Source organism: Trichoplusia ni, chromosome 10 (genome assembly GCF_003590095.1).
Source record: "Trichoplusia ni isolate ovarian cell line Hi5 chromosome 10, tn1, whole genome shotgun sequence".
NCBI classification, from domain to species: domain Eukaryota; kingdom Metazoa; phylum Arthropoda; class Insecta; order Lepidoptera; family Noctuidae; genus Trichoplusia; species Trichoplusia ni.
Genome location: NC_039487.1, coordinates 8,326,915 through 8,339,652, shown reverse-complemented (window position 1 = coordinate 8,339,652; position 12,738 = coordinate 8,326,915). Strand labels below are relative to the sequence as shown.

General features: G+C 32.4%; 1 protein-coding gene across 1 annotated transcript; it reads right to left on the bottom strand.

Moving 5' to 3' along the window:
- Window positions 1-6,981: 6,981 nt before the first annotated feature.
- On the bottom strand, window positions 6,982-12,520 carry LOC113498187 (circadian clock-controlled protein-like). Its single transcript, XM_026878129.1, has 5 exons — window positions 12,467-12,520; window positions 11,885-12,162; window positions 9,012-9,142; window positions 7,785-7,940; window positions 6,982-7,210 (listed from the first exon to the last, which is right to left on the bottom strand). The coding sequence occupies exons 1-5, from the start codon at window positions 12,518-12,520 to the stop codon at window positions 7,044-7,046; spliced, it is 786 nt and encodes a 261-aa protein (XP_026733930.1). The 3' UTR covers window positions 6,982-7,043.
- Window positions 12,521-12,738: the final 218 nt, after the last annotated feature.

Genomic DNA, 12,738 nt, shown 5'->3' with positions numbered 1-12,738 from the left:
TTCCTGTTGAAGGAAATTCGATTCAACAAAATAATGTTTTAATCATAAAATACTATTTTTATATGTCTAGCTTATATGTATTTTGACTTCCATGCCAATAAAACATAAACAGCACCATAAAAATATTTTATGATATAGGCTGTTTTTTTTTGTGATACGAATACAGAAAAAAAATGTTGCTAGTATTATATAATGATTGATATTGGTAGGTGTGATATTTTTAAACAAAAACAAAGTGATTTAAAGTTCTTAGTTTGTTTTATTGATTCCGTGCATGATTAATAAAACCTCTGGCAATTTGTAAAATTTGTGTTTGAGACGACAAACATATTGGCCGAATATTTTAATTTTTTCTCAAAGTGATATTTGTTTTTCACGAAATTAAAAAGTTATACGTATATCTATATAATTTTTGAACATTGAGGTCTGAAATGAAAAAAATATATATATCACCTTCCTCAGGAATATTTATGACCTCCATAATACTATAGTTGTTTCTTTTGTGCACAATAATTCCTACTTGGGAACTCTTAAAACTTCGTAAAACGAGACCTTAGTATAATTTATTTTTATATAATTACAGAGATTGTTTCTTGAAGTAATTTATCGTGACATTGAATCCTCTTTGTGATAATATCGAAGGAACATTTAACGTAAAATATTTTACATAATAAATAGTGGTGGTAAGAAGTGCTTAAGATGCCGAAGAAGATGATTAGCTATGTACCAAAAACTATAATAAGTACCTAATAGTTAAAGAACTCAGGGCAGGATCAATTATTTTCCTAAATACTAGAGATCACGCATGAACTAAAGCCGTTCAAGGATGTATACCAATTTCCTTTTTCTTTAAAAATTAACAAAAATCTGTTTTTTTTTGGGCGGGTTTCCAGTCCAGTATGCCCATCAGAACTCCTCTAAAAGATTAAGTATATTCAGCAACTGAAAATCGAATGCATCTGTCTTTAATATCTGGAAATAATAAAAAAATAAATCCTAATGCTCTAATTTTACTAAGTGTTTTTGTCACATGAATAAAAAATATCAATTTTGTAATAGTCAATGACAGACAATGTCGTACAAAAAAAATAATAATACCAGTTTCATTTATTTTATAAACGCAGTTACTTACTAAAGACATAAAAAATGTCAGTTACACAAAAACACTACCCATTATAAAACTGTATTTGGCAGAAAAAAATACGTCAAAAATCACAAAATTATGTCCATTTCTAGGTATTCGAGGCAAAACTTCTATTCTTTTGGGTATCAAATTCAAAATCAAGAAGAATTTCGGTTCTGGATCTAATTAATCACTTTTTGAAACTAAACATCTAAATTTAAGGAAACACCTTTGACATTTTGTATTTTACTTGTTTTATGCAACGAGTTTTTTAATATAAAAAGCTAAAATGCAAATATTTATAATTTCGTATTGCTAAGCAGTTTAACCAATTTTTATGACACCTTTGATAAGGTGCCTTTTAAAATATTCTTCTCATTAATCATCAATTTTCTTGTTGCACTATTATCTAATAATATGTTTTTTTCGTTTTTTCCTCATTTATAAGTTTTTAAGACTAATTCTGCAGTTGACACTGTCTCATATTTAAAATACCTAAGAAAACAAGTGTATGTTTTTTAAACACCGACTGACCTTGATGGTGACCATCATTTTGATGTTATTATTTCCGTATTTTTTTTTAGATTTTTTTATAACCTAATTACGCTACTGTAATGCGGTTAAATTTATGGTTTACTTAATAATATTAGTCGTTTGGAACGCAAAACAATAAAAAAATCTGTATTAGACGTAAAATTATTAACAGCATAGTAGCGTCAGCAATATATTAAAAACAACTGTTGTATACAGTTGTATCGAAAGAGAATTGCTAAATATAGTGTAACAAGTAACCAAATAAATAGGCCTGATAGAATGAAGTATATTTAAAACATATTAATCACCAATTCCTGCATATTAATGATATGTATATATCGGCACTTAATAAATAAGACTGTCAGTAACTCAATAACTTTTTATTCGCTTTTTATTAAAATAGATTTATAAGAATAAAATAACCTTACAATTTCCTGTTAATTTTCCATACTAGGGCCACATATTTGAATGAAATTCCATGGTACTCATTCAAACTTGCCACATTACTGGAACTGCGCTAGGATACGCATGAGTGCTACAAAAAATATAAAAACCAATACAGACCTAAAGTAGATTGTAAAAGGTTTATATTTGTTTAAAATATTACTTTCATATCAATTTATGCATCTATCCTATGTCATTGTCAGTCTTTAATAGAGGTAAACAAGAAACTGGGAAAATGAACATAGTTTTTTATTTTTAAACAACTAAAGTACTGACTAATGTTAAAGTTTTAAATGCGTAGATGATATTTTCAGTATTAAATTGTATTATTATTAACTGAGGGAATTGTCAAGTCCATTTTTTGTATACCTAATTTATCGTGTTCAAACGATCTAAAAAAAAAAAGGTTCATTAATTCAATGTTTTAGTTTTATAACGATCTAAGAGCGAAATAAAAAATAATTATTATTCTGCTTTACCCTAACCCCAGGGTATTTCAATCGATGTCTGTCCCTTTTGAATGTACGATAAAATAATATAAAACGTAAGAGAGGAGGGTTTTTGCCCACATATGACAGCTCAAAGTAAAATACAGTACCTACTTGTTTCTGTTTTTAATCAATCAATTGAAATTTAAAGATATTCTGTTTAAAAAATAAATGTAGAGAATGGAATCAATTCTTCAACAAATTTTGTTTTTCTTTTTAATCTTTTCTATTAATCTTAGATCAACCAGATCCATCCTTTTCAAGCCTCTATTCATCCCTTTATCTCGGTCGAAGTTTTTACCTAGTCATAGATACCCCACTTAAGTACTTTTACATTATCCAAATCGAAGGACGGATTTTCGACAACCTTCAACATTTCTTGCTTAGCCACACCATCGCTGTTATTAATTTAAATAACAAACGGCAAAACACATTGGTTTTAAAAGCTTGCTACAAAACAGCAAAAAAAAAAAAACTTACCTACACAAACGTGGTCTTCTACCGCGTAGTTTCATCTCTTGCTAAACCAGAGACACGTAAATATAGGTTGTACTTCATTATGGCGCTGGCTTGTTTCAAAGCAGATCAAAGGCCTCATCAAATCAAGAATCATCACGTCACAAAGAAGGTACGAGCAGTGATCAAGCCCGGTTTCAGTGTTGATACTGTCACATCATTACTTCAGCTTGCAAATAGCTTTTACTGGCCGAAAAGTTAATTAAAAGCCTTATTAAAAAGTGACAATGACTATACGATCGGGTTTTAAAAGAGGTACATGCTTGTGCAATTAAAAATAAATGTTAATGACCTTCGATAAATAAAATAAGACCAGGATTATAAGAGTGAACTTGATTGAGGTCAAGTTCAAATCGATTCTAAATTTAAATGTTTTAAAACAATATCGGTTTTGTTTTAATGTGATTTTTTTTTAGTTTTGCATCCCTGATTTATCGATTGCGATATTATTAAAACATTATACAGAATTAGATTCGGGTAGATTTAATAAAGAAATACTCATATTAATAATAATAAATAACTAATATTCTTACCAATGTAGTTCATATTTCCCATTCATAAAACATTAACGTTTTTAATATAGGGTGAAAGTGCTTCCAGTAAATTTTTAATAAGATACGTACTAGAGACTACATAGAAAGCTTACCTTTAGATACATTTCGAGGAATCGGGACCTTTCTATCAAAAGTACGTAAACGTACATATAAAATACGTTATAATAGCATTGCAATAGTGAGCAGTTAGTATCGAAAGTGAGATTTAAGTAAGATCTAAGTATCTATATCTAGAATTTTAAAGAGTAAAAACGGTACCCTATTACTAAGGCACTGCTGTCAATCCGTACCTCTGATACTATGCTGTATCTCAGGAACTGTGATAGCTAGATATATTTATGTTGTAACTATAACAACTAAAAATCTAAATCGACGTCTACGGCGGCGTCCGACTCACACTTGACCTATTTTTTAGTCAATTGTGTTCACCCATTTTAACCAAGTTTACGTCCAGTTAAATTTCATTAATTACTAAATAATATGACAGTAACCACTTGGCCAGACGAAGTGACGGCAGGTGGACTAAGGCGGTGACAGAATGGTGGCCAAGACAAGGCAAAAGAAGCGTCGGTCGTCCGGGAGCAAGATGGGTCGATGACATAATAAAGGTTTCGGGTCGAGTCTGGATGAGGCTAGCACAAGACCGTAGAAATGGATAGTAGGATGATGGGAGGCCTATGCCCACTAGTGGGATGATAAAGGCAGTGGATGATGATGATGATAACAGTAACTTCCGACAGTAAGTAAGGGTGCCACGTATTAAAGTGTCTCAAAAAATCAAAGAGGAAACATCGATGAATTAAATTGTTTTACTTAGTTATGCATTCTGAACTTGTAACAAACGCAATCGGGGCGGCAAACTGAATGCAAAGCGTTTTGGAAATTAGATAGAACATAAGTTATTGTCGTATTGTTTTGTACGTTGTAAAGTTTGTATATTTATTATACAAACTCGTTGAATATGTGGTGAGAGTTATCCCACGATTAAATTAATCGGTCAACTATTGGTGCTTTGCTCACATAATATACTTAGTTGTTTTATGAGCATAAATCTTGTGATATTATTTCTTCATTATTTATCAAAAAAAAACATTTTAAGGGTAAAGGCTTTGTACCTCTGTGGGACAGAAAACGGAAAGTCAATATTTTCCTTGAAGGAAGGAAAACTGCTTGACTTATTACTGTCACAGTATGTGGCACAAAGTCTTATATTATAATTACAAGTATTTCACCTTCACTGCAATATAATGATTTCACAGATAGCCGAATGGTTGAGGTCGGACATGAGGCGCGACGTGTCGCGAGTTTGATTCCGCGTAGGACAAGCGTTTGTTTGAATCTCAAATGCACGTCCTAAATGTAGGTGTCAATGTACATGTGACTTAAATGTTTGTCATACTCCCGCAATACAAGGATTAAATTCCATAGTACAGGATTTTTTTTTCAAAAATCAAAATAAGAAATTTATCATTGCCACATTACAGCTACTACATGGTAAAAATTAAATTCGACGTATGTATTTGTCAACAAAAATACAAGTACCTGTATTTTATGTCAAAAGGCCGCTTAGATATACCCACGTTTAATGCTCCTGTAGACAAGGATGAAAATTATAATATCAATAAATACCATAGGCATAGCTCTTCAACTCGGAGTGCCCCAAGGACAAACGACTAACTTAGACCCAAAATGAAATTAATATAAGAAAGTGTGGTAAGAGAGTATATTCAACGGGACGTAGCCCCGGTACGCAACGGAAGGAACATGTTCGGGTTTTCATCAGTAGTAGTCTGACAGCCCCTCAACACTTCTCTGATCCGAAAACAAAAGAAGTGTACATTGTTTCTTCAATGTCAATTCATTAAAATAGTTATGACGCCATCCAATTTCGAATTAGCGATAGATGCCGTTTTCCTAATAGATTATAATATAGTTATAAGTTTTATTACAATCCATAACCGGATTGGAATATATATGTATATAATCAGTCTTAATAATGCATTTATGTGTAATCTATCAAGATAATACTTTTATAGCAACAAAAAGAGGATTTTCGAACAAATTAGTGTTCATAATATTCAAGGCCAAGTTTTTATTTTGATCAATCTTTTGAAACGAATATTGCTAGCTATTTAGATTCTTCGGAAGTAATTTGAGCAATTTAGATTTAGTATCTCTTTATTTTCAAAAATATACTCAATGGCCTTAATCTTTTGCGATGATTACTGTTAATTGTATTCTTTTTCATTAACATGAATCATGATCAAATTTGACTTCTCTAAATTTATTTTTAACGACTGACATTTTATTTGACGCTTACCTATCATAAAATAGAGGTAATAAAATTATGACCTTGGATATTTAATTTAGACCGAGAATAGTGTTAAATTTATTTATATTATTTAATTATTTATTATAATACAAAACAATATTTTACAATTTAAGGTATAGGTAACTATATACAAAAAACATTTTTGGGAACAGGGATTGTCTTGTCCCAACATATATTGTGGCCTGACAGATAAAATTTAGTTTATAACCGGCCTAATAATACGCCTTTGGCTTGTCAAAACACTTAACTAAATTACGTTTTTAGGTAAACACACAAAATATAACTAATTGTAAAACTAAAACAATTTTAAACTTTGTTCATAAATTAGAACTACGTACTTAAACATAATAATGAATTATATAATGATTAATAATAGTTTAATAGATGACAGTGAAGTGATACAAAATTTAAATGATAACTGTCCTTTAAGCATAGTTTTAGTAGATATTTAATAAATAGTAAAGTATATTGTTGGTTCATAATTTACCCACCCGTTTTCTCAAGGTTGAAATCTTTTTAAATTTACCGAGTCAGTCATAATGAAAATTTATATTCTAAACAAACTAACAAATATTTTAGCCTCTCAAATACCGATAATACTTTCTTATCAATCGTAAGTATGTTTCACTTTGACATTCATATTTCTTTGATATTATGATCAATTCTATTGAGGTTAAGACAAACTAAGGTCTTTCCACCACTCTTGTGAGGTAACTGAGGGCTTGCCATTTCTTTTAAAGTCGCAGATGCTGTTTTAGTTGTGTAGCAGCGATATAAAGAGAATTAAGAATTCAGAAGAATTCATTTCTCCTCATGCAACTCTCAACGTTTCGTTGCGTTTGTCTCTACATTTTGCTAGAGCAAATTTGATCGAATTTAGGTTTATAAGTATGTCTTCAAATCATTTCTCATAAAATACACTAAAATAGTTTTTTAAGAACGTTTACGACCGAAGTGAAACACACACTCAATACAAATAAGAAATCTTGACACGAACCTACACATCTATATTTAATTAAAGTATTATAACATAATTTGTTTTATTTGATTATTTAATACTTCGGTATAGGCACATTGAGTAGTTCGTCGTAGGGTACAGCATCGAAGAATTTCTTCGCAGTGCTGACAGTCACATTTAGCGCAAAATCCACAACAGGTTGTCCAAATTCTTCAGTCACTATTCTCCAATTTTCGTTCAGGAACTGTAGCACTGTGTTACCTGAAAAAGTAAGGAATATGGATGAGTGGATAAACTACATCACAGTCTCAATAAGTCTAAATACCGCTTTTAGATAACAGTTTTTTTTAACGACTTCCGTCGCAAGGAATTTAATCCTTGTGTCGCGGGGGGTTTTACAATCATACAAATGAACACATGCACAACAACACCCAGACTCAGAACAATCGTTCCTGGATCACACAATGCTTGTTCTACGCAGGGATCGGACCCGCGACACGACGCACTCGGTGGGTTTGGCGTGGTTCCCGAATTTCCAAACTTGTTTCGATTTTTATTTGTGAACAGAATCAGTTATTTTATTATTGGTTGAAATTACGATGCCCTAAAATGTAGTCAAACACAGTTACAGTGTCTAAACTTATTAACTAGGTTCTGCCTTGAGACCTGAACCTTTTTCGTTTATGCTTCTACTTCTTGTTAAATTTATCTCTACATCACCCTATGGTTGACTGGTAGGGAATTCCTCGGCCATTAAATCCACTATTATTAGTACATTGTTCATGATATTCATGTATATAAGGTGTTTCAAAAATGTAGGGTTGTAAATACTTACTTAATTCAGGGTTGCCTTTGAAAAGGTTGTTGATTGTGTAGACAATCCTCTCGCCGTAATCAAAAGTGTATTTATAGTTCTTGATACCAAAGTGATCTCGGCCTTCGGCGTCCTTGAAGTATTTCGTGTTGATATTCAGCTTTATTATAGAATTTACTGGAATAGACAAAAAAATAAGGTTAAGTTAACAGAATTAATAAAAAAAAAAATACAGTCGAATTGAGAACCTCCTCCTTTTTTTGAAGTCGGTTAAAAAGGTAGGAAGATAGGATCATTTTTTTTCCTCTAAATGATTATTTTGATTGCCTAGCGTAAATTTTGTTTAGGGTAAATGTTATGGGAAAAGTTTGTTTAATTGTTATAAAGTAACATTTATTAATACAACAAATAGATTGAAATCAAATAGGTACATGATTATGAAATGGTCGACTCTCCTTTTAGAGAGATTGTTACTAAAATAATTAATTTAATCGACCCCTTACGATAAATTAATAGCAAATCTGATCAATATTTTAATGTTTTTATTCAATAATCGAGTACTGGCGCGTGTCTTCAATCAAAAAATAATTTTATATCTAAATTATCAGTTAAAATCTATTATTTAAAATAGCTTAGCACTTATCATCGTGATTTTGCTAACACTCTTTAAAAGGCGCCTAAAATGAAGCAATGTCTTTCATTCAATTCATTATTACGTATGCACGAATGCACGGTTTCTATTCAATCGTCAGTTGCTATATCCGTTAATATAACTCTTGGAGTTATATTAACGATGGTGATGATGTCGAGGGTAGTAAGACGTATAACAAAAGAGGATTGCCCGAGATACTAAGCTAAGCGTAATTTGGAGTCACTGAAAAAATACCCACATTCGTATAATTAAGTTGAAATTGAGATAGTTTCACCATAAGTTATATTTTTAAGCAAACATTGTGAACAGAACATTTAAACCTTTTCGGAATCCTATATAGCGAAAAACTACTGGAAGTTTATTTTGTTTTATGAATGTTACCTCTTGTATTTGAATTCGCACCTCTTCAATCATCTACTACGCTATAATTGTAGAGGGAGAATTAGTTAAATTAATAGTTCTTCACATTAAATAAATTGTAGGGGAAAAAATAATCTAGTCATGTTTCGAGACGCTCTACTTTATTAGATAAATATTTGAGACAAATAAAAGGCAGTTTTTCTTCGCTGTGAAGATTTGAATGAAAAATAACTAACCTATTTTGATCTTCGAGTCTCCTTCTCCATTGATTGGGAAGAGTAGAAGTCTTCCCACTGCGGTATATTTGCCCTTGATTGTGATGTTGCATCGCACTTCCAATATAAACACGTTCTTTTCTAAATAAGCCCTGAAATGAAACAAATAATAATAAATCACCCAGTACCTACGCAACAAATTCTTTGATTGGAATTAACGTCGTGAAAGCCTAAAGGCGCTCTATGCAACACATATTATTGTTTACACAGTAAAGTAAGCGTACAGGGTTAGATGTAATAGCTAGATGTGTATTCCAGACAATGTCAGGGGATGTTCAAATATGACGAAAGAAAAGAAGTTTGTATAAGATTTTATACGAAAGTTGTAGTGCCTTTAAAACTACATCGGAGGTGAGAGTAACAAACAAAAATGAGACATCAGCAAATTCAAAATTGTAAGTATGACTCATCTCTTAAGCTTAAAATCTAAACCAACAATATTTGAATGGATTTATTGAATAAAAAGGGATTGTATACAAAACTTTGAACAATAAACTTTCCTTCTTCATCAACAAATGTTTTATAAGCCTTTCTATTCAGCGCTCAGAACCCTTGGAGTTTGGAGCAATATAACAATAGGAAAAACAATTTAGATATGACATACCCTTTTACCCGACGACAATATAATAAGCTCTGTACTAGGGATGTCACAGATATGACGTTTCGGATAAGTTCACGGATATATGAATATCCAATCGTTGATTTCGGTTACGATTGTTTTTTTTTATAACAACTTCCACATTTAATGTCGCGGGTGGTTTTACAACACTCAAGTACGCTACACAAAGACAAGTTTTTATGTTTACAGAAGTTAAATAAACCTTTTCAGAGACGGGAGTCTTGGGTGACGACTTGTTTGGCAACGATCTTCCATAGCAAATTGTTTTTAAATTCACATAAATAGATAACATTGTCCAATTTCATCCATAGCTCTACAACCATTCTATTTACCGTTGCGGATAATTTGTTATTTCAGATATACGTTAGTTCGTATAAATTGTATAACATCCCTGCTCTATAGTACTCCACACTTCACGAAAAGTCCTATTTTGGGATAAACGTTTCCTCATCTAGTCTCGAAAGTAAGTTGAAGGGAGTATCTCCTAAATCTAAGTACAAATGCCTTTTCATTGTGGTTTGAAAAAGGTCGACGCACAAAAGAGTTCGTTTCTGATGTAATAAAGAGATCAAAGATACATCATTGGTGAGGCTGATTTGTAATGCTTTGATGTCATCAATTGTTATAATGGTTGTTAAAGATATGGTAGTTAAATATCATTTTTTTGTTGACTTCAATTATTTAGTAACATAAAAATAGTTGATTCTTGTTTTATATTTAGGCAAGTAAATGTAATGACTTTTATTGCTTTTCGCTTTTTGGTGTTTGAGTGATGTAAGCGAGATTTAATGTTATTAAAAAAGAAATGGATTCATTAACTTTTTTTAATAAAAGCTAAACTTTGTTAATTCACAAAACATATTTTATCTACAGATGCAAACGATAATAACAGCACAGATTTCAATCCCATTCATCCTATACCCGTTTACTTAAGCATAAAAACGTTAAACGAAATCAAAGTCAAAGAACGTTTACGGATTTGATATAACAAACCCCGTCAAAGAACAAAATCCTCCAGCAGAGTGCATCCTTGAAAACTCCTTATACGAATCCATTCCGTTTGAATAATTCGTAGGCAAAATACAAAGGGTTTCGTCAAGCCACAGTTTGGCGTGAGAACAAACCGCATTACATTCAACGGTGGTGAGGCAAGGTTTCCTTAGCAATCGAGTTAGGTAAGCAGCAAAGCAAGTACCGATTGCGAAGTCAAATTTACTTAAATGGATGACTTTTGTTTTAGTGAAAAACAAAAAACAAAATTTGTTATGTCATCAAGTTTACATCACGTTTGGTGTGTAATAAAAATTAGAGAAGGATGTTGAAAACGTGATTCTGGTAGTAGGGTTTTGGTTGAAGAATCGGACTGAAACTGAAGAATAGTGAAGGGAAACCTTATGTAGAAACATGAATGTCAATCGGGAACTCACAAGTAAGCAGCAATAGAAGAAAAGTGAATGTATAAAAACGTGGGAAAATCTCCGTCTTTCTGTTAGAGTGGCTTGCTTACTGTGACCTAATGAATGATAGTGTGCTTTTGTATATTTTTCTATGAGCCTAGATGATCCGGCAAACGTTATTCTGATAGGCTGGTTTATAAACCAAAATAATCCAGTACACCACTCAAAAGAATTAAAAAAAAAAAAATGGGTGAAACATTTATTAAAAAAAAAAACGATAAATAAATAAAAATAGAAGTTTAAAAGGGTTTGATAGAATGTTGCGATACTCAGGATTCCTCAATTAGGTTATTCGTTTTTTTTTACGTGATTTTCGGAATATCATATTCCAGTGTCTATAAAAGAAAGCTCATTTGATGCTATCATTGATGGTTTGAAATAACATTAAACTTTTAAGACTTCAACTGAGAAGATAAGTCTAACTGAATTATATTTTACATGAAGCCACTGCCTACCTCAATATGTCTTTGAAATAATTACCTATCTACAAAACACATGCTGTCAGCGTTGCTCTATATTAACTAGCAGTCATACCGTACTGTTTTGGCACCAGCATTTTCTTAGATAGGTTTTTGTTACAACTCCTCCGCTAACGGATTTAATTTTCGGGTATTTGGGATTTAATATAGATTCAGTCACATGCACATACACTTCGAAAAAACATTTGTGGATATCATGAATGCTTGCCTTACGCGGGGATTGGAGCAACGAACCGTCGCTCACAGTGATACAACTTGGTTATAATTAGTAATACGTACTCAACATTCAAAACTTGGCATTTCCGTAGTCCCGTCGCTTTACCCTCGTAAAACGTAACTTTGATTCCGGGCAGCTGTATCGGGAGCTCATCAATGACAAACGGGTCTAAGGGCGGCACTCCAAGATGTGGGAGACCCTTACAGAACTGTGGTATTGCATCCTGCGTCGCTTTAATCAGGCAGGCTGGTTCTGTGTTGTTGCATGGGTGGATGAAATCAGCTGTGGAAAGGAAAAATTTGCAATAGTTAAAAAATATACTGCAAAAAAGGGCCACTTCCTAAAAGTTTTGACCGTCATTCCGAAAATGTGAGAACATAACCCTTTCTGACGTAGTCAGTCAAAAATGAAGTACATATATAATTTGTGAACACTTTGCCTATATAGCTAAGTAGGTCAGTGAAAAATCTCTACAGTATTTTAGAATATACGCTGTCTAAGTCTAGTTGTAACATGATGCATTGACAAATACACGATTTATGTAAACATCAATTATTGATAAATTGCCTCTCCCATAAAGGTAGTCCACTCAACAGAGTCACTCGGTTTAAGTACCTGGGTCACTGGGTCACCGATGATCTTACTGATGATACGGATTTGGATAGAGAGCGCAGGGCGTTGGCCGTAAGGTGTAACATGCTAGCTCGTAGATTTGCACGATGTACAAGGGATGTTAAAGTTACTCTGTTTAGGGCATATTGCCAATCTTTGTACACGTGTGCCCTATGGGTCAATTACACTAAACGGTCTTTCAATGCTCTGCGGATCCAATACAATAATGCCTTCAGAGTACTTTTGGGACTACCGCGATTTTGTAGCGCATCAGGGATGTTCGCTGATGCAGGTGTTCCTGACT